Consider the following 21,928-nt stretch of genomic DNA (forward strand, 5'->3'; position numbering starts at 1 on the left):
TTTTTTATTTCCTCAGTTTTTATGCTGCGTGTGTAGTCTTGGGGCTGCAATTTCTGCATGACCATAAAATTGTGTACAGGTAAGTGTCAGTGCTGAATATAAAAACTGAAGACTTAAAGAATGTTCTGTGAACCACATGTGACTGTCATTAATTTTCTTCTGCAGGGATCTGAAGCTAGATAACCTTTTGGTAGATACTGAGGGATATGTTAAGATTGCGGATTTTGGTCTCTGCAAAGAAGGTAGATAATGTACTTGTATTACTAATGTTTGTGATTTATGTGTTTTTCATTACTGTTTGTGTAACTCATTCCATCTCCCATCGTGTAGGAATGGGCTTTAAAGATCGTACTAGTACGTTCTGTGGAACTCCTGAATTCTTAGCACCTGAAGTTTTAACAGAGACGTCGTACACACGAGCAGTGGACTGGTGGGGTCTGGGAGTTCTCATCTTTGAGATGTTGGTTGGAGAGGTAAGATAGATGGACGGATGCTTGATTGATATTTTTAACTTTAGCCGTCAGTTGTGGGCGGGATAATTTATCATATCACAATTAAAGTACATTATGTAAGTATTGGACTTCTATTGGAAAAAAAAAAAAAAAAACTGCATGCATTTTGCGGTAAGACAAGCCCAACTTCTTTTTTTGTGTGCTTTTTTAATGCAAGACTGAGACCCATGTAAACGGCTAATTCAGTTCTGTCTATTCTCGCGAATTGTGGTTTAGTTTAGCGTGTTGCCTGTGTGGATTTCTCTAAAACATTAACGTGATACTTAAGTCTTGAATTACAAATTTACATTAAGGGGTTATGATTAATTGCGTGTATGTTTTTTAGAGGAGTCAAATCGATTAATCGCAATTAAAGCCAGGGACACACCTAACGACTGTCAGGCCGATTATGAATGTAATTTGATATTTACGACTGATCGTGCCCAAACATGCTGAGTCGGAGACAGTTGCACAGTCAGTATTTAAAATCTGCCGCAGTTGTTGGAAACAGTCTGTAAGTGTGTTGGAATATTTCAGCTAGTCGTTAAGTGTGTCCCCGGCATAAATCGCATCTAACATAAAAGTTTTTGTTTACATAATGTGTGTATATATATTTGTAGATTTATATATGTGTGTGTGCATGTCTGTGTGTGTATATACATATATATATATATATATATATATATATATGCATGCATATATATGAGACTAAAATATAAAATATATATATGTATAGGTATATATTATGGGTGGAACGGTACATGTATTCGTATTGAACCGAATCGGTACGGGCGTCACGGTTCGTTACGGTACTACTGTTAGATACGCGGGTCCTTTAGGGACACCTAATCTGTTGCCCTTCTAGGTTTGTTTACTTTAGCCTGCCTCCGCAGCGCAAGCCTCCGCTGACCGCACGCGCGCCTTCCCAAATGGACGAGGCATTTATACTTCGCGCTCGCCGGTGAACTATTCTTTGAAACGACAGTGTGCGACTCGGTGTAATTGTCCTCTAAACCATCAGGAATCAGCGGTGAGAAGTAAGGTACACTCGTGAATGTTTAGTACTCTACTAACTCTTTAGGACACCCAAACCACACTACTAAAGAATCGTGTAAAGCAGTAAACCAGATTATTTCTTGTGACATTAGAAAAAAAATGGATATGAGAACATAACCTACAACTAAATTAACGTTATCTTACATATTTTCTAAACATTTTTATTTCGTTTTGTGAACCTTTTTATAAAACATGGCCATTTATTTTTATTTAAAGGGCGTATGGCTTATTGTTGGCTCATTTTGTTAATGTAAGCAACTAATTTAGACGCAAGAACTGGGTGTAAAAAATAATAAAATAAAAATAATTGCCTTCTGCATTTTTGTTTTGCTTTTCCCTCCATTGTACCGAACTCGTACCGAACCGTGATGTCTGAACCGAGGTATGAACCGAACCGTGACTTCTGTGTACCGTTCCACCCCTAGTATACATACAGTTGAGAAGTATAAATATATACGTGTATAAACAGTATATACATGTACAGTAGTCAACATTTGAAGTGGATTAAAAAAGGTGTCCTAAGCCAAGAACGAGTATTGTTGACTTTGAAAGGTTTTGATCCACTTCAAATGTTTACTACTCTATATATTAAAAAAAATGAGTTTGTCATGTCATTTTGCTGTGTACTGAACCTATTCACTGCTCCATCAACGTATCATGCCAAATAGCTATATTTCCTTGTTTAAAATGTACTGCAAGATGCAGTTTCTTTCCAAACCGCGATAAGTGCCGAACCTATTTTTAGCCAAAACGCGATATATCCTCTCGACTAATCAGAATTCGGTGAGCGTTCTACGCAATCCAACACGGCGGCACTCTGAACAGAGGTTTATGTTCATACATTCATCAAAATGAGTGCTAGTTTTCTAGTCAACTAGTAGTAGTTCATTTAAGCCATTAGTCTAATCACATATTTATGTTGATTTAATTACTTAAATATGGGAGAGAAACCAAAATGAGCGTTTTTAATTGCCTATTCCGCATTTCAACTCACGCATTAAACCTTGCCACAAGGAACCGGCAAATGTAATGATTATACATGAAACATTTGAATTTTTTTATTAATAAACTAGTGTTTTCTGTCAGTGTTGGCTGCAAAGATAAAGTTGACTATGCTGTCTCGCCAACTTCGCAGTAGCCTATAGTGAACGCGCCTATAGAGAGAAATGCAAACTTCATACTAATTAGCCTACATAAGCAGAGAGTAGCCAATTTATTTTAGTTTTTAATTGTTTTGTTTAAAAGTAGACATTTCAAGCTTTCTATATATATACTTCTCAGGTCTGTGAAGCAAGTATCGCTGTGTTTCGGTTCATTTATGAGACGCGCTCCAGTACACACGCCGGCGCCTCCGTGTCCTGATTATATTGTCTGCTATATTTGCTTCTTATTTATTAATCCAGTCAATTTATTGATGAAACATTGATTAAAATCAAGATACAATTTATACAAAACGAAATTCACTTTAAAGAACGGCTTTCTACAAAACAAAACTTAATAACTGGTCAAAATCATGTCGCACAGCATGAGGACTCAACTTCTTTGATTGACCCTTGCAAGGCCTGATCCAAGTGGAACCCATCTTGGAAAACCTATGTGTGACCCTGGGCTGTACTGTAACTCAGTTTCAGGGTGTTACCAATCTTCTTATAGCCTAGGTCAACTTTGTGGAGAGCAACAATTCTAATTCTCAAATCCTTAGAGTTCTTTGCCATGAGGTGCCATGTTGAACATCCAGTGGTCAGTATGAGAAATTTGTTCTCAAAGCACAAATTTTAACTGCTCTAATACAAGATACACAGATTTGTATGGTCCTGTCAAGCAGACAAAAACATGAAAATGATGAATAGGACATGTGGCTTTGCATGGTTAAACGACATACAGCTATTATCACTTAGGGTGTATTTACCTTTCTTGCCAGCTATTTTGACAATGGCTGTATGTTGAGTTATTTTCAGAGGACAGTAAATATAAATTGCTATACAAGCAGCACACTGACTACTCTACTATAGAAATGAAACTTGGATATATTTTATTGCCCCTTGAGAAGATGTACTAAAATGTTTGCTGTGTGTGTGTGTGTGTGTGTGTGTGTGCGTGCGCGCGTGCGTGCGTGAGATTATTATATATATATATATATATATAAAATCTCACACACACACACACACATATATATATATACATACACACACGTTATGTAAGCAACAACTTTGATCTTTGATTTTAACTTTTGAACTTACGAAATTTGATCTGAGATGCTTTGACCACTATTTTTGTCTTATTGCATAAATTAGTGCAGTTAAACATTAACTGGTTATTAACTACAATAATTATAATGAATAAAATGTATTTATTATATTGATATAATATTGATAAATTCATGTTCAGTGATATGGAAATAAAAAGCTATATATTCACTTTAAGACACTTCAGTTATTTTCATTATTTTATTATCTGAAATATTATTCAAATTGTTTCTATTATATATATATATATACACACACACACACACACACACACACACACACGTATACACACACACTATCAGCAAACATTTTAGTATATCTTCTCAAGGGACAATAAAATATATCCATTTTTTTTTTAAGTGCATTGTGCATTGAAGTCGTGTAATTGTAAATGACATGGAGAGATTGTGTGGTGATGGGTTATTTCTCATTTTATTCTCAGTCCCCATTTCCTGGCGATGATGAAGAGGAGGTGTTTGACAGTATTGTTAATGATGAAGTTCGCTATCCAAGGTTCCTCTCCACAGAATCCATTTCCATAATGAGAAGGGTATGTTTGGACATGTCCTGCTTTGGTATAACTATTGTCTTAGGTTACACCTCATTTTATTGTATAGGGCAATCCTTAAAATCACAACAGCGCTTTTTAGAAAGGCAGTTCTCTTTTGTTATGGCACTTAGCATTCATTTACTAGCTATGTTTATAAGCTTAAAACATTCTCCTCTTTATCCAGTTGTTAAGGAGAAATCCAGAGCGGCGCCTTGGTGCAGGGGAAAGAGACGCGGAGGAAGTGAAGAGGCATCCGTTTTTCAGGGTAGGCCATCTGGATTAACTCCTTTTTTTTTTTTACTTCCATGTGTCAACGATAAAGTCCTAACCACACAATTGTTTATTCTCCCTTAGAATATGGATTGGGATGGACTGCTGACAAAGAAGATCCGGCCTCCATTCGTGCCAACCATCAAAAGTCGTGAGGACGTTAGTAACTTCGATGACGAATTCACCTCAGAGGCACCGATACTGACTCCACCTCGTGAGCCGAGGGTTCTGACAGTCAACGAGCAGGAGCAGTTTGCAGACTTTGACTACATCGCTGACTGGTGTTAACCCAGATCCTCATAAACCCTGATCACACATGCTCAACACTGAACCAGCCGAAAAACTCCTTGTCTATAGGACACATTAGAGAAGAAACCTCTTTTCCTCTATGCTCTTACTCGTGCCATTTAATGGATTGGTAATAACCTGCTTTAAGAAACAAGAATGAAGTGTTTAAGTCTTGGTAGCCCAATGTGGCTTTTCATTGTCAGAGCACTGGGACACTGATTAGTGACCATTACAAACTTGTGAGGATTATCTGGATCAACTACAGCTTCTCTCTTCATTTTTAACAAATTTTCTCTGTTTTCAAAGACTAAAATGTGCCTATTGTCTTCAGATTTTGGGGGCAGACACACAACTGAATATCTGAACCTGACCAAGACCTCAAATTGCAAATTCTTCACTTTTCCATAATAGAAACATCTTACAAGAGGAGAAAGCTCAAGGAGAATTCTATTGAATAATTTATTTTCATATTCCCTTTAATGCCTTAAATTCTTTACAGGGCTTCCAAATAATAACTATCAGGTACAGAAAAACCTACCAAAGCGTTCCTGCCAAATGTTCTTCTACCCTTCTTGTTAAATTAAAAAATACCTTGGCCGAGAGCACAGATAAATTAACTTGAATTTTATAAAGGTAAAATGAGAGAAAGCTGCGATTTAATTAATCTTTCAATATTTTTTTGTTTCTATAAAAGCATCCTTGTACTCTAATCATCAAAAGAAATGTAAGTTATAGTTTTATACTGTATTTTTAGAATATTAGCCATTTGGATCTGCTGTATGTTATGACAATGGTTGTACACGTATATGAATTGTAAGATTATCATTTTGGAGAGGGCAGCTCAAAGTTGAGAGCAATTCTGAACTTTTCAAATGGAATGTAAAAATGTATATTCATGAATACAAAAAAATGTATATTTTTGGCATGTGGTCATGCCAAAGCTGGCTGTATGTTTTATTAGTTGACACTTTTTTTAAAGGAAATTTGTAGTCTTGACTATTTCAGATCATTTTACAAAGATTTTCACAATTTTGTGGCATTTTGTGGTTGTACGTCAACATTTGACCGTTTTTAATAGAAATGGTTTCATTAGTCTGTGATTACCATTACTACTTTTTAGACATAATTTGTTCCAGTGAACTCAGCTGTGAGATAGCTTATGATGGACTCCTGCCAACGATTCCACTAAAGTGTATCACGAAACCTTCCTCAAATACATTATGTACACCAACTGACACCTGGTTTCTGTCTGTTCCTCTTGGTAAGAACTTCACAGAAAAATGTAGGTGCTCCAAACAAACTAATGAAGACATACACCCATACTATCAACCAAGTATGTTTACATAATTTTTTTTACAGTCTTTGGTTTACATGCACTTCAGAATTAGACTTAAGGCTGGCTGAAACAATATGTTGTCTTTTAAAAATGTAGTTTAAAAACTTTAGTACGACCTGAAGTCGTGTCTGATAGATTTTTTAATTTAGTGTGTGTGTTGGATTAATAGCGTAAACATGCTTGATATCAAATAGGCTAATGTAATGATTGGCTTGCCATAACGAAATACATGTTTAATAGTTCATATTTGATTGCACATTTGGGCAGACAATGTTGCTTAAATGTACCTGCATTTAAACCTGCTGGTGGACTGTCTGTTATGAAATAAGAATTGTCGGCTTTACTGCTGAGCGATAGCCTAATGTGATTAATGTAAATCTTACAACAGGTGGAAGATGATTGATGTACCTGTCTGGTCAAACCTGTTGGTCTAGTTTTAGTTCTTGCTGTTACAATGGGATTTTGTATCAGTGACAAATGCAAATCGGTCTAGAGAATTTACCAATAAGCAACTTTTTTTTTAACCGTTTCCTGCAGTGGGTGGCATGTGACAAATTAGCAAGAAGCAGTTGAAGTTTGAGTCACCTGACTGCTGCAGGGAAGAAGCAAACTATCGCTCTGCGGGTCTAACTGGTCCTGTCTGGGTGTGTATTACATGAGTATCTAGGCTATCCCATTGAAAGCTTCATCCACTCTATGAACTTTCAAAACTCCCTCCTCTGTGTGCAAGATTAAGGTAATGTCTAATGTGTTTAAACAACCTCCTCTGCACAGTGTCATAAACATGTGAAATACTCCCTCTGAGGTATTTGAGAAACCAACTATTTGGTGCAAAGGGTGAATTAAAACGCACCATGCTATCCAGCATGATTTGAGTATATTCCAAAGAGCATCTTATGATTCAGAGGATGCGAGATCATCTAACCATTTGTACAAAGAGTTCACAAGGCAAATGTCAAAATGTACTTATTTGATTAGTGACAGATCTTAAATATTTATTTTTGATATCATCTGGAACTTATTAGTATAATAAAAAAGGGGTTATGTCTGACCCTTTCAAACTTAATTTTCAGGTTATCAAACCTGATCAGACTCTTGAACAGTGCTGTAAATCTGATTTTTCTGTCTGACCAGACGCAATCTTGAAAAACTGTCATAGCAATACTATAGGCTGCACTCCAGGGGATAGTCAGGACATGGGACAGATTTACAGACAGGAAGAGGAAAGGGAAGCTGGGAAATAGGTTGGAGAGGAGAGGCTGCACCCTTCACTTGCTGGTACTTTCAGCTTTTTATCAGCTGAAAGGAAGTGAACAAAAATATAGGAGGAAATTAGGGTATCACTGATAAAAGACTTTAAAGTCCCCCTGTGGTGAAAATCAACCTTTTAATGTTGTTTATATGTCAGTGTGGTGTTTTTTAATAAGCTTTAAGACAAACCATTTACAAATGCATGTCAACATCATTGCTAAATATTTTCTTTTTAAAACGGCAGTGAACCAGTCTCAAAAATGCGTTTTGAAATCGCTGGTGTTTCTGACGTCACAAACTACCTAGTCTCGTCAATCACGTCAACGTGTGATCATCAGAATGAATCTCTGAGCTGGTGTGAGTGAGTGGAGGCGGGGCTAATTTGCACATTCATAGAACCGTGTACACTAAATAAGGTGTAGAGTTATATTCAAGCTACTTTAAGGCATGAAGATTTTTTTAAGGGAATTTTTTTTAAAATATGTACTTTTGGTGATCAAAGATGAGTTTTAAGGGATACAATTATTGATTACAGGGGGACTTTAACTGCTTTAAACATTTGCTGCTAACAGAAAAGTCCGATACAAAAGTCAAATACAAATTAATTGTCTAATAATATATAATTTTTATCACTCAGGCTTGGTTTCATTCACGGGGCTTAGACTAAGCCAAGATCAGGCTTTAGTTAAATTAGGACATTTAAGTAGCTTTAATAAATGTGCCCTAGAAAAAAATACTGGTGTGAATCAGGCCAAACAATGGTACTGACATTTTTTAAGATATGTCTGTACAAGTTGCTTTTAGTTAAAACAGCTCAATCATGCATCTTAGCCTGAGACTAGGCAGGTTAATGTTCAAGCAGGTTCATGTTCCACCTATATGAAATATTTTCGGTTGAATAATGCCATCTTGAGGTTGACCAATGATATTGTCTTGGGGGAGGGGGAGGGGGTATTCTTAAAAAAACAAAAAAACTAAGACATTGGAAAATAAATTGTTGCAAGACATGTTGTAGGTTTGACTCAAACCTGTCTCTCTCACATGAGCACCATAACTCAACATGCTAGAAGTATGTTTTCTACCTGCAGCATCACAGCTATGATATGAGTTGTACTCTGTGGGTTAATGTAATTTACTGTAAACATTGTAAAATAATGTAAACACTGGAACTACATAATTCCTGACTTCTGCATGGAGGGTACCTACACTACCATTGAAACTTTTGGGGTCAGTAAGAATTTTTTTTTTTTTTTTTAAGTCTGTTATGCTCACTCAGGCTACATTTTAATATATTTAGTTTAAATGTAATGTATTCATGTGATCCAAAGCCGAATTTTCAGCAATGGATCAACTGCAGTATTCAATATTGAAAAATTTTGTAAAGGCAGTGTATGTGTGCAATTAACTTTATATGTAGACAAGGTACCTTAAATAATCCAGACATAAATTGTGATTTCCCAAATAGAGAGGATTTCATTTATACAATCATTAAATTCAGTAAATGTAACTAGAAGCCTGTGACAAAATATTAATTTAAAATTGAACCATAATCCCAACAAGTTTTAAAAATGACTGATCCAGACACAGCTCTAAAAGATAATTCAGCCACTGTTTAGTCATTGTAAGAGGATGAAACAATATACAAGTAAAATATGTTATAAATCTGACAGGTGCTGCACATTTATTACTGGATTATCAGGCTTTCATAAATCAGCTTTTGTTCCAGCTCTTCAGAATTGCTTCTGCTGCATCCAAGGTACTGTCTTGCTGTAGTGAAAAAAAAAATCCATTACATACTATTAGCACTGGTAAGGCATTTAATGTCATTTGAAAATAATCTCTGCAACATTCAGACAAATTCAGAAAGAAAATACAGCTAAATATAGATTTGGCGGCCTGTAAATAGCCGAATGATCTTTTGTATTTACTGTAAAAGCCTGAAGTAAACCCATTCCTTACCTTGATAAAGCACAAACGAATGTATTTCTCAAACTGCTTTACTGAATCTTCCCCGACAAAAGCTGTTACAGGAATTGCAGCCAGTTTCTTAAAAAAAAAAAAAAAATTACTATGCTTTGTTCTATTATATACATTCCTAAAATAAAAAAGAGAGTACCTTCTCTTTTATCATCCATTTGACAAACTTGTAGTCATAAGGTTCTTCGTCTCCCATATGTGACAGGTCCTGATCTATATTTAGCAGACAAGACAGAACAACAATCAGATTAAACTGCCCACAACCAATGTCAGCTTTGCCTCTGTAAATATAATCTTATTAACATACATGACTTCAACCCACTTACTAAGTGCTGTGACATCCACTATCATGAAGTATCCTCCCTCAGGGACCACTGGAGTCATGCCAATCTGTCTCAACATGGCTGCCATACGGTCTCTTTTGCCTTCCAGCTCTAATGCTAGAGAGGAAAAGTAGCAGTTGGGTTGACCCATCAGCTCATAGTCCCGAAGAAGACCCTGGCCAACAGCCTCCTATTGTGTGGTACAATTATGTCACAAACCCATAGAATGCATAGAATAGTGCGTTGCAACACCGTAAAAACCGATAACACAGACAAAACTTGCCTGTAATGGGGTCGGACACGTATAGAGACTGTTTTGCATAACAGTCTGCAGGTGTTTGATCAAGTGTTCAGGCCCGATTGACCAACCCAACTAAAAAATAAATAAATAAATAAACTGCACACACTCACACACCAAATCTAGTTACTTATTACAAACATATATTTTTAAATGACCATAGCTTTAAAATTCACCTTTTTGATAATTTACGCTGCAGAGCAAAGTTTAATCAAATTTACCACAGACTTTATTTTACTCATAAATTGAAGAAAAAAAAAACATTATAAAAACCCATGGGAAAATCTTGAGGGAACCACTGTCGAATTAGGGTATGTTTACACGACAACGTTTTAATAAACCAGAAATTTTTCAGTATAGGTCATAAACCCCGCCTCCCCATGAAGTCTAAAGGCCTCATTATGCTTCTGCGTCAACTCCATGGCGTAGCTACGCCGTAACTCCTACGGCGTCGTGGCCGTTTTATGGTTCTGCGTCAGGTTGCGTTGCATCGCGGTGCATCTGACCAATCACAGCCCATGTGGTCTGAGTCGCCTCGACGCGTAGTTACAATTTCTTGGATGTGCACGTCGAGCTACGGCAGAGGGGTCGGAGAGGGGTTCGCGGGTACGCAGAGGGGTCAGCGCGGGTACGCCGTCGATTCGAAGCAAAGCATAAAACAGGCTTAGTGAACGCGATGGAAACTAAACAATCAAATTGCACTTCACATTAATTTTTTCCGAAGATGTTTTCTGTCATTTTAGGTAGTTTTTAAGTGTTTAGGGCCCAAGCCTCGTTTTTAAAAATAAGTTTGGTCTTAGTTATTTGATGCTATAAAAACGGGAATGTGACGTCATGATTGACAGCTTCTCTAAACGAAGTAGTCACTGAGGCACCAGTGGACTTTTTTTGGAGATTTTCGGGAGGAGATTGGAGCTTCAGCTTTAATTTCTACATGTCCACAACTGTTTATTTCACACTGACATAATGAGTTGTTCTGCAGTAAACTATACTAACGGTGTCTGCGAGAGTGAGGGCGGGACCTTGATATCGCGGCTTTACTTCACACTCACTACTGCGCAGAAGCAGGTCCCAAATCTGCGCAAGATGTCAGTGCCATATTAGGACTTTGGCGGCTTTGGTTATCACCAATGGAAGAGAGTGAAGGGGTGTCGTACATCTTTTTTTACAATCTACGGAATGAACACATAATACGCATGCGCATGACGTCACAGTTTTCACTAATTTGTGTTTTTGGAGTTTAAAGAAACACTACGCGACTATAGACTGAACACGTAATATGCATGCACATAACCTCCACATTTTTATAGTTTACACGGAGACAATAACAGTATAATTTTAAAAAACTTGCACTATGAAACCAGTTTTCAAAAGTTTGTGTTTTCAGGCCCCCCACAACGCCGTTGTCATCTAAATGAATAGCCAAAATGCACAAAAAAAAAGTTTTTAGTTGAAAATGGTGTTGTGTAAACGGCCCTTTTGGAACCAGTTTTCAAAAGTTTGCATTTTCAGGCCCCCAAAACGCCATGGCCTACTGTATAATTTGCTTGTTTTGGTTATTTGATTGATGGAGATTATGGAGTTTTTCACCAGGAAAATGAAACATTGTCTGTTGATGGCTTTAACAAAAGCATATATCACCATTAACTACCAGCTCACAATAGGTCTGTCTTTAAAGGTTTATAAGTTATTCTTAAAAATCAGTTCTCCTATAGAGTAAAAGAATACTTGAACTCTATGGTGCTTTGACTTCAAACTTGCCAAGATGCATAATTTTTTAAAGCTCTTTTCAACATTGTATGTTGTTTTTATGGAGTTTTGGGTACTTTTTACCACGGGGTATAAATAGTGACAGTTATAATTTTAACTGTCACTTCAACTTTTTAATTTTAAATAGTGACAGTTATAAATTTTGGGGTGAATTATTCCTTTAAGGTAAAGCCAGACATAAATATGAACAATGAAGATAACGGTCAAATACCTTCCATCCAGTCACGCTGAATGTTTTCCCTGCACTGCCGATAGTGATGGTTCTGTCCCACATTCCAGAGAGGGTTGCTGTTCAGAGAGAATACTGCAGAATCATCACCTCTTAATAGCACATGTAATCCATTGACACAAAAGATAACATGCACAGCTGGAGAAATATCACATACCTATCTTTACATGCTCATGGCCTTTATATATGAGCCATTCATATACCTCATCACTGAAGCACAGGGTGTCGTGTTTGATGCAGAGATCTGCAATCGTTTGCAACTCGCTCCTACTGAATATCTGGGAGTGGAAGAGAGCTTTAGGATATTAATATGCCATTTTGGAACTAAATGCAATATGTCACCTTACTTTTCCAATAGGGTTATTAGGAGTGTTGATGATGATAGCCTTGGTCTTGGAGTTGAATTTACTAGCAAGTTCTTCTTGGTCCAGAACCCAGTCAGCACTATTTATACTGGTTGTTGTGGGTGACTTCTACAGAACAGGTCAATCAAGTGTTATGTTTCATAGAAATATGACAATCACTTTAATAGAGAAGGCTAACCTACCAGTCGCAAAGGTATGAAAACAGGTTTGGCTCCGGCCATTTTCACCATAGGAACATAGCAGTCAAAAAAAGGTTCTATAATAATAACCTGAATGGAGAAAATACAGAGTGAGTGAATCCTAATCTAGTGGAATACTACAAGTATAATCAGTACTAAATATGTTTTCACCTCATCTCCTTCCTCAACCAGAGCCTGCATAGCGCTGAACAAAGATCCATATCCACCCACTGTTACCAGGATCTCTTTAAAGGGGTCGAGCTTACGGTCATAGACTTTTCCATATACTTTTGACAGGGCTTTAACCAGTGTTGGATGGCCCTGAATAAAAAGAAAAATAACCATTTGAGTGCCTTTTCAACACAGAATACAGGATGACAATAAAGTGTGGATAGAACATACAAAGCCACGTGTGTACTGGTTCAGCCTGTCTACCATTGCTGCCTGAGCGAGACCCTCTTTCACATAGGAGGGAGGAGGGATGTCTGGGTAACCCTGTCCAAGATTAACAATGGAAGGGTCTGCTGCCACTGATGTGAAGGCCACCCTAAACAACACATGAAACTTAAACACGTCTGTGAGAAAGTTTTTTTTTTTTGCAAATAGAGCTTGATTCTTACCATACATTCTTGTCCAGACCTTCTATTCTTTTCGTATTCTTGTGTTTAATGGATGCCATCTTACACTAAAAAAGTGAAAGAACAAAATAAAGGAATGTCAACGAGAAATAAGTAACGTTAATTCAGTCAAACTGGCACTCACTTTGCAGCATGATAAAGTTCTAAATCTATTGGTTTGTAATATGCGTGGGGCAGATTTGAAAATAGGGAGTAGATTCATTTCTGCCCAAAAAAAAGTCGAAATCGTATTAAATATTCATTGCTCACTTCAAAACATTGCGATCACAGACTCCTTCCGTTTTTGTAAATCTATTTTGTGTTTGACGAGAGCAGATTCTCCCTGACGCAAACGTTTCACGCCTCTAAAACGGACCAATCGGATTGCTCTTTTTTAAAGATCCGACACAGTTGTGTGTTCTGGTCTGGAATGGTAAGGGTCGATGTTAATAAAGTTACGTGATGACCTTTCCCTTTTGGAACTCTCAATGCAAGGATTCTAAAGCCCGCACAACCTGTTTAAATATTTATTTAATTTCTTCGCAGTGACGGAAGTCCGAATCAATCCCAAGAATCAGTTCTCCAAAAAGTAATTTCAAAGAACCGAGTCAAAAACGATTCAGTGACTCCAGTTCTCACACCGTGGATTCATCTCCAGAGTGGAATTATACCCATTCCTAATATATTGTGCGTTTTTATTTAGGCCTATTTTTACCGATTAAAGTTTAAGCCTGGGTGCTTATTGTACAACCCATTGTGTCCGTTTTGCGTTAGCCTTCAGTTCACAAAAATGTCACCTAAATAACGTACAAGTAATTACGTCTGATTGAAAAAAGGTATTTTTTCTACTGTTTTAAGTGGTATTTAAAACCAACTCGATAAAAGATATAATTCGGTCAAAAAAGCTTGACATGCGTGTATGGAGTCGCCTATCAAGCTAGGCTATTTAAAAAAACTCACAGCCTACATTTTAGACACTGGCACATGCTAAAGGAAGCATTAACTAAAAATGACTTCCAGTTTGCTCTCAGTAACAATTTTATTTGTGATTATCTCACTTGTTAACGCCTCTATTAAAAGTAAAGGCTCCTGCAGGAAAAACAAGAACGTGCCTTGGGGCAGAGACTTTTTTATGTGTTTTGTAGTCAGGGTTAAATTAATAATTAATGGTGGTATCCTACCCACCTAGACAATGTATTACTTATTGCACGTCACCAAAGGTCGACATAAAATCCATATTTTCTTGGAAAACTGAATGACAGTGAGATTATCTAAACTTTCAGCATTTTACATCATTCGTCAACATGCATTTGTACTCAGCAGGTGGCGCTGTAACCACAGAAACATGGCACTCATTTGCCTTCTACTTATATTAATAATCGATTAGGATTAATAATTCAGTAAACAAATTAACATTATACATCTCAGGCTCAGCACATTAAAGGTTTAAGACGCTTTTGTATCAAGTCAAGACAATACTTTCTTTCTTTGACTTGGAATGTAAGCTATAGTGTAATTTCTCATTTTATAAGGCCTATTTATTTACAGGTTCACTGAAGTAGAGGCCAATCCTGCTAATGTTGTAAAGTAAAGGAGAGTTGAAAAGTTTCTCTTCACACTTCTGTTATATAAACATCCTTTCAAGTCATTGAAATTTCTTATTTTGAAATTAACTTCCCTGCGACTGCTAGAGATATGCACTGGAGATTCTATTCTTAAACTGTCTAGCTCATATTTCTAATTTCTCTTCTAATCTTTTAGCGATCATATTTCAACTTTGAATAGAACTGTCTATGAATCGCCAGTGTATGCTAACTCTAGCAGTCTATAGCTCATCCAAAGATTTCTAATTTCTCTGCTAATCTTTTAGATATCATATTTCAACTTTTCTTGTAATTTAAATTCATACAATACATTTTTATTTACCTTAGAAATATAATTATTTTCCAGTTAAATCGCCAAATTTTCTTACTTTGTTTAGTTAATTCATGACTTTACTACATTAAATCAAGGTTCCCTTTCGATAACGGTTCACACACATATCTGACGCTATGGGAAATCCCTATCTCTGAAAATACTGAAGCCTGATTGAACGTGCAACTGCACAGACCAATGGCGTCTCTGCGCAGCCAAATGGGCGAGCACATTTTCCTACATAAGCCGCAGCTGATTGCCATTTCATCAGACTCTTTCCCCAATTGTGAAGAACATCTCCTCACTGATTTCAGGGAGAAGAATGGCGAAAAGAAGCCTATGCTCGCCGTTTTGAAGAGCCCAGCAGCCATAGCGATCTCGGCTGAGAGGCACCTCTCCCATGTGGCCACCCGGCGAGTGATCGAGCGAGTTTACTCACGATAAACGAGCATATTTGAAGTGGTGTTTATTGCAAATTATTGCACCACGAATGTCTCACCTGGCTGTGCACGTGGTTTACTCTCTTTAAAGGAAGGGTCTCCAACACGTCGCTCGCGAGCAACCAGTAGCTCGTGGCCTGATTGGAGGTAGCTTGCAAGGGGCCGTTCACATATCGCATATTTTGCGCGCTCAAGTTCGTTATTTAAAATGTAGGAAGCTCATAATTGAAGCGACGCGCTCGTTTTTTTCCAGGCGTAGCGAGATGAAAAAATCCATAATCCATTAGCTACTAAAACTTCTTTGTCATTGTGGAGAGCGCGGTGCATTGTTGCATAGCAACGACAGACGCCACGGGAAAATCAGACCGAATTTTACTATTGATTAATAAAAGATATGCTAATGTGCATTGTAAATGTCAGTAATTTATCTTTTTTGACTCATTCTTTTTATAAAAATGATTTAAAGGCTGAAATATGCAAGGTTTCTTTTTATAATTTTTTTTGTCAAAACTTTTTTTGAACTTGTAGGCTACATGTTAGTAGATAACGCAAGACACTCCTTTAAAATCTGGCCATCATTTTTAATGTTGTTATTTTAATGTTTATGTAAACAAAAAGGGCATATTAATGCTAATTATATTTGTTATTTGCTGGTTTTCGACATACAACGTGGTGAATTGATTTCATTGTGTACTCTGAACAGGATTCTGTGAAAACCGTGATCATTTTGGTCACTATAATCATGAAATGAAATTTTCATGCCATTTCATCTCTAGTTAAGATGCACTATAAAATCAATTATAATTATGTGTTTTTACAGTATAATATGCAAAGTACAATTTTCTTTAAAAAAATTAATCTCTGATTCTGTTCTTTTATCTGACATTTAAAGGGTTAGTTCACCCAAAAATGGAAATTCTGTCAGTAATTACTCTCCCTTATGTTGTTTCAGCCCCGTAAGACCTTCGTTCATCTTCGGAACACGAATTAAGATATTTTTGAAGAAATCTGAGAGCTGGATCACTCCTCCATAGGCTTCTTGAGGGATTGAATTTGCCAGCCCCGAAAAGTTATTACAGACATCGTTAAAATAGTCTAAGTGACTACAGTGGCTCAATCTTAAGTTTATCAAACGACGAGAATACTTTTTGTGCGCAAAAACAAACAAAAATAACGACTTTATTTTTAACTATTCATTTCCTTCTCTGTGGGCCTTGAGTCAGTTCACTAGCTATATAGTGCAGTTCTTCTGTTGTTGTACGTCACACGCATCACCCACATGACCAGCGTCGGCCAATAGTGAGCCTACGTGTGACGTAGCTCTACGCTATTGCACTAAGTTAACTGACTAGAGGCCAACAGAGAAGGAAATTAATATTTGAAATAAAGTCGTTATTTTTGTTTGTTTTTGCGCACAAAAAGTATTTTCGTCGCAAAGTTTCAATCCTTTTGAAGCCTATGGAGGAGTATGGAGGAGTGATCCAGCTCTCAGATTTCATCAAAAATATCTTCATAAAATTCGTGTTCCGAAGATGAACGAAGGTCTTACGGGGTTGGAACAACATGAGGGAAGAGTAAATACTGACAGAATTTTCATTTTTAGGTGAACTATCTCTTTAAGGGTGACATATATAGGCCTTCAAAAACTCTTTTAGGTCTAAAACAGTTTAGATAGTTGTTAATATGAGAGTTATGAGACATTATTTAAGAGATTTAAGTATTGTATTACATGAGTAGCTCTCGGCCACTATCTTTTTTAAAAAGTAGCTCTCAAATGAAAAAAGGTTGGAGACCCCTGCTTTAAAGGGTAACTAAACTGCTGGTCAGAGCCTGACTCCACCCACTGGCAATATTTGAAAAATGGTGGAAAAGTGGGGGCAGATCCCAGTGGAGGGAGGCGTGCACCTGAGATGCATCTCTTTGTATGGAACCTGCCTACGTCACCCTCAAGCGCTGCGTCACGAACCACCGCAACCACCAATAGGAAAATTCAACTGCAGTAGTCACCGTTCAACCTGAAGAGGGCAGCACTCAGACGTTTTTAAACCATATATTGTAGAATTAAAACACTTTAAACCCAAATGTCAAAATTTTTACTGGAATCAATGAACAGCATTTATGAAGCTCCATTCTTACAGATCATTAACTAAAAAAAGTTGTTTTAGTGTTTAGTTACCCTTTAAGGGAAGTAATCCCGCTCCTTTCTCTACCCCCTCCTCTCACAAGGCCAGGAGGAAGAAGTCGGATTCGCGTGGCCCAAGGTTATTATAGTTTTGCTTTTTTAAATTAGTTTTTATTTTTATATCGTTTTCAATTTTGCTTTAAATTTCAGTTTAGTTTTAGTTAGTTTCATTAATGGTTTTGTTAGTTTTAGTTTAGTTTTTATTTTGCAAAGACGTTTCTATTTAGTTTTTATTTTATTTAGTTTTAGTTTTGGTAATTATAGTTTAGCAGAACAAACAAAACACTTCCAGTGTAGACCAAAGCGATACACTTAATTTCAGCAAAGTTTAATGTTTGCCCAGATTACAGTTAACTCTTGTACATCTTGAGATCTTAATAATAAAAATAAAATAATGCTTTGAGATTGAACAAAGCACCAAATAAATGGAACTAAAAAGTATACAAGAAAAAAACTGTGAAAAAATCAGACAAACTAATTCATATTAAAGATGAAATCTTGTTAAACATGCGTAGTTTACTTTTTTCAGCTGTAAATGTAGCAGAGCCCCCCCCCCCCCAAAAAAAACAGCTCAATTCATCTGACTTCAGCCAACACAACCTGCTGTAAAGCCAGTGTGATTAAATAATGAAGTTGTGTGTGTGTGTGTGTGTGTGTGTGTGTGTGTGTGTGTGTGTGTGTGTGTGTGTGTGTGTGTGTGTGTGTGTGTGTGTGTGTGTGTGTGTGTGTGTGTGTGTGTGTGTGTGTGTGTGTGTGTGTGCATGTTTTTCTATCCTGGTGGGGACTTAAACCTGAATGCACACAGACTCATGGGGACTCGTGTCACTGTGAGGACCTAAATTGAGGTACAAGCTTATAAATCATACAAAAAAGTTTTTTTGAAAATGTAAAAATGCAGAAAGTTGTGTGATGGTAAGGTCTAGGGGTTGGGTTAGTGTACTGTAAGGAGACAGAATATAGGCTACAGTTTGTTTGAGGCTACAGTATAAAAACATTACGTCTATGGAGAGGCCCCACAAAGATAGTGGATCAGTGTGTGTGTGTGTGTGTGTGTGTGTGTTTGTATGCGCGCACTTGTGTGTGTGTGTGTGTGTCGTGTCCTGGTATTCCATACATTGCGGGGAAATGTCTCAACGTGGATAATAATATTAAATGCACCTTTCACCCTGTCAACCTTCATGGAAACATGACATCTGAAACATACAGTAGCCTACTTTAGCCTAGTAGTCTAAATTAAAGTTTTTTTGTGCTTGATGGACTTGTTTTGCTGTTGCACCCGCGTCTCGCAAATGAAACGGCATTCTAAAAATGCTGCGCTCAAGTTAAAAGAAGTCCAACTTGCGTCTTATTACCTTGTGTTTCCCATTCCAATGCAACAGACTTTATGAACAGCGCTTAGAACTAGCCACGTGTTCTACGTTAAGGCGGGCATACACTGTGCGAATTTCGTCCGATTTTGAGCCGAATTCTGACTCGTGCGACTCTTTTTCGGGTCGGGACGATTTTCAGCTTTGTCGTGCGTCGTTTGTTCGTGCAGTGTACAAGGGGAAACGAGAGGCGATTAACCTCTCCCGATCGGCAATCGGATGGCCGGATGAATTTCTGGCATGTCAGAAATTTTGGTCGCTCCTCGTGACTATATCGCACAGTTGAAGCAGGGCTACGAACCGATCGCCCTAAACTCAGTGTTTTTTTTTCCTCACTGTGCCTGCGCGAAAACAGAAGTTTAAGCATTTCAATCTGAAAAAAAAAAAAAAAAAACGAACAGAGGGAAGTCTTTAAGTTCTGTAGTTCAAACTAGCTACAAATTACTGTTGCTTATCTACAGTTTGTCCAGTTATTACCCACGTCTTCCAAGCTGCGATGTAGCACCGTGCCTCTTTTATTAATTTGTCAAAAAAATGTTTTTGAAATAAACCTGTTTTTAATTTTCATTGATGACTAATTATTCCAGTGTTCGGACATATTATAGACTGTTAACATAATGATATGCCTATAATTCATTGTAATCGGCCTAAATGTTAAGACAATTTTCAATTATCCTCATTGAAAATTGTCTAAAACATTTAGGTAGATTACAATGAATTATAGGCATATAATTATATTATTATTATTTTATTATTCCTCGAGGAGTAGGCTTCTATTTAATATTTTATTATCCTCAGCGCGCATTGCGGTGATGTGCTGTGAAATTATTGCGTGGCAAATTAATTATAATAGCAGATCAATTTAATAATAAAATTAGCCTTCCCTAATACAATAATACTAATAACAATTTAATACATAAATTGGAAGTGCTAAATCATCTTGATAGCTGATACTTGTTTTGACAATATCTCTGGATAGGCTATATGATATCGTCTACCAACCCAACACGGGGGGTTATCGCACATATTTCACACGTATAGTGTGAGCAGTCAAGTCGCAGCTCGACGTTCGGACCGTGTGAGCACATAAATCCTGAGCTTTGGCTTTACATCGCATGCGATTTACTCGTTCAGTGTGAGTAGGTACCTTGCTGAAATCGCACAGACATCGCACACTATGCCCGCCTTTACGGTCCTTCATTTAGCGCATCACAGAAGGACAGAGGTTAATCGCCTCAGCAACTTCTTCACGTATGAAGCCAAGCGTCATATCAGGCATTTCCTTAAACAGCCACAGGTCAGATTTTCCGTCAAAATAAAGAGCTTATTAATTACGAAAACGATTATTTATTTTTGCTAATTATTATTTTATTTCAGTTAGTTTTTCAGTAACTGTTGTTTCGTTTAGTTTTAGTCTTTCATTTATTATGAATTTTTTATTGTATTTCAGTTTACGAAAGTGTTTTTTGATCAATTGTTTTAGTCTTAGGGTGTATTCACACCAGGAAAGTCCGATAGTTCACTTGCTTTGGTCCGGACCAAATCATTTTTTTTATTTTATTTTTGTTGGTACGGTTCGCTTTCACACTGCTCTTTTTGCAAGTGAACCAAAATGTCGTGCCGACTCGGTGTCATTGGTTGTTGGGTTAAATCTTACACCAGATACAATAGTGCTATTTTCTGATTGGCTAACAACACCAGAGGAGACGCGCTTCCTGCCGGTTCCACAGTGAGAGCGGCGCGGCTAGATCGAGTTTTGGGCGCTGCGGTATATTAAATATATTACAAATAGTTTTTCAGCGTGAGAAATACAATGTGTGGTGGGAGAGCGTGACAAAAGATCGAAATGAGTGTCTGTCGAGCTCAATGCGTGACACTTGAGAGCCCTGTCACTCATTCATTCATTCATTCATTCCATTACAATGATGCACACACGACGCGCAGAAAGACGCGCAACAGTATCGTGTGGCCAGACAGCGCGCCGGAATGGAATGTAGTAGGCTGTCAAAGTTTTCCTGTTAACTCAAAGGCGCAGTGCTTTCTTGCAATTGGTTCGGTTCATGTTCACACCGTAAACGAACCGTACCAGAGTTCGTTTGGAACCGTACCGAGACCACCTCTTCAGCTAGGTCTCGGTTCGGTTGTTTGGTCCGCACCCGAGTTTGATTGCTGTATTCACACCTGCCCAAAAGGTCCGCACCAGGGGGGTAAACGAACTAGAGTTCGATTCAATCGAACCAAACAAGGCAGGTGTGAATACACCCTTAGTTTCAGTTTTCGTTTACGGGACTCAGGGAGCTCACGTCGGCCCAGATCAAGCGAGTCTCATTCTCCCCACAGCGAGAGGATTCCCTTCTGCTGTTTACCTCCGAAGACCAACGCCCCTCTTCCGGTGCGGGTGATTGATCTCGTTTGGGGGGTCATAGAAAGATGATGGCGATGATGCCATGTCCCTGGTTGCTTCAGATGCAGAGAAGTGGTTGAACCCATCTGAGGATTCCACCACCCTGCCACAAAACGTGCCATATGATTCCCAGCCGGCTCTTCCTCGCTGGCTTCCTCTCAAAGGCCGTTGAGGAGCTGGGGTTAGAGTGGTTCCTGCAGCACGGGCACCGTCAGTGAACCCACCCACCAGAGACGCGCCCCACTTTTTTCCAGAGGTGCACGAGAAGTCGTGGCGTGCCCCCAACACCTGCCTAGCCCCACCCCAAAGCAGAGCCTGAGATCAGCCAGAGCTCCGGAGTGGCCACTGTCATGCTCCCTACTTTTGAGTCCCCCG

General features: G+C 37.9%; 2 protein-coding genes across 5 annotated transcripts in view; one reads left to right on the forward strand and one right to left on the reverse strand.

The window, feature by feature from the left end:
• Positions 1 to 6,136, forward strand: part of pkn2b (protein kinase N2b) — a 59,281-nt gene extending 53,145 nt beyond the window's left edge. For both annotated transcript variants that reach the window (XM_077198882.1, XM_077198880.1), the window contains exons 17-22: positions 17 to 79; positions 166 to 242; positions 331 to 473; positions 4,236 to 4,343; positions 4,528 to 4,608; positions 4,698 to 6,136. In XM_077198882.1, the coding sequence (XP_077054997.1) occupies positions 17 to 79; positions 166 to 242; positions 331 to 473; positions 4,236 to 4,343; positions 4,528 to 4,608; positions 4,698 to 4,901 (676 nt within the window). In that variant the 3' untranslated portion in view covers positions 4,902 to 6,136. The remainder of the gene's footprint in view (positions 1 to 16; positions 80 to 165; positions 243 to 330; positions 474 to 4,235; positions 4,344 to 4,527; positions 4,609 to 4,697) is intronic.
• A 2,740-nt stretch (positions 6,137 to 8,876) lies between these two features.
• On the reverse strand, positions 8,877 to 14,348 carry LOC143706679 (kynurenine--oxoglutarate transaminase 3). 3 transcript variants are annotated; one of them, XM_077198885.1, is made up of 13 exons: positions 14,282 to 14,348; positions 13,250 to 13,308; positions 13,032 to 13,176; positions 12,801 to 12,950; positions 12,633 to 12,719; positions 12,433 to 12,558; positions 12,243 to 12,363; positions 12,068 to 12,144; positions 10,072 to 10,161; positions 9,792 to 9,978; positions 9,605 to 9,678; positions 9,448 to 9,534; positions 8,877 to 9,255 (listed from the first exon to the last, which is right to left on the reverse strand). In XM_077198885.1, the coding sequence occupies exons 2-13, from the start codon at positions 13,306 to 13,308 to the stop codon at positions 9,199 to 9,201; spliced, it is 1,260 nt and encodes a 419-aa protein (XP_077055000.1). In that variant the 5' UTR covers positions 14,282 to 14,348; the 3' UTR covers positions 8,877 to 9,198. The 3 variants fall into 3 exon arrangements, with proteins under 3 accessions (XP_077055000.1, XP_077054999.1, XP_077054998.1); XM_077198884.1 differs by lacking the exon at positions 14,282 to 14,348 and adding an exon at positions 13,517 to 13,623 and having other exon boundaries at positions 13,250 to 13,314; XM_077198883.1 differs by lacking the exon at positions 14,282 to 14,348 and adding an exon at positions 13,392 to 13,575 and having other exon boundaries at positions 13,250 to 13,314.
• Between the last annotated feature and the right edge of the window lie 7,580 nt (positions 14,349 to 21,928).

The sequence above is a fragment of the Siphateles boraxobius genome, unplaced genomic scaffold (genome assembly GCF_051911475.1).
Source record: "Siphateles boraxobius isolate OS27281-9 unplaced genomic scaffold, OSU_SipBor_1 41, whole genome shotgun sequence".
NCBI lineage: Eukaryota > Metazoa > Chordata > Actinopteri > Cypriniformes > Leuciscidae > Siphateles > Siphateles boraxobius.

Coding starts and splice junctions, on each gene's coding strand:
- LOC143706679 (XM_077198883.1), bottom strand. CDS start 13,469: ATGAATCTACTCCCTATTTTCAAATCTGCCCCACGCATATTACAAACC. Junction 13,177..13,249: donor GGTCTGGACAAGAATGTATG/GTAAGAATCAAG, acceptor TGTGTTGTTTAG/GGTGGCCTTCACATCAGTGG. Junction 9,256..9,447: donor TTCGTTTGTGCTTTATCAAG/GTAAGGAATGGG, acceptor TTTTCACTACAG/CAAGACAGTACCTTGGATGC.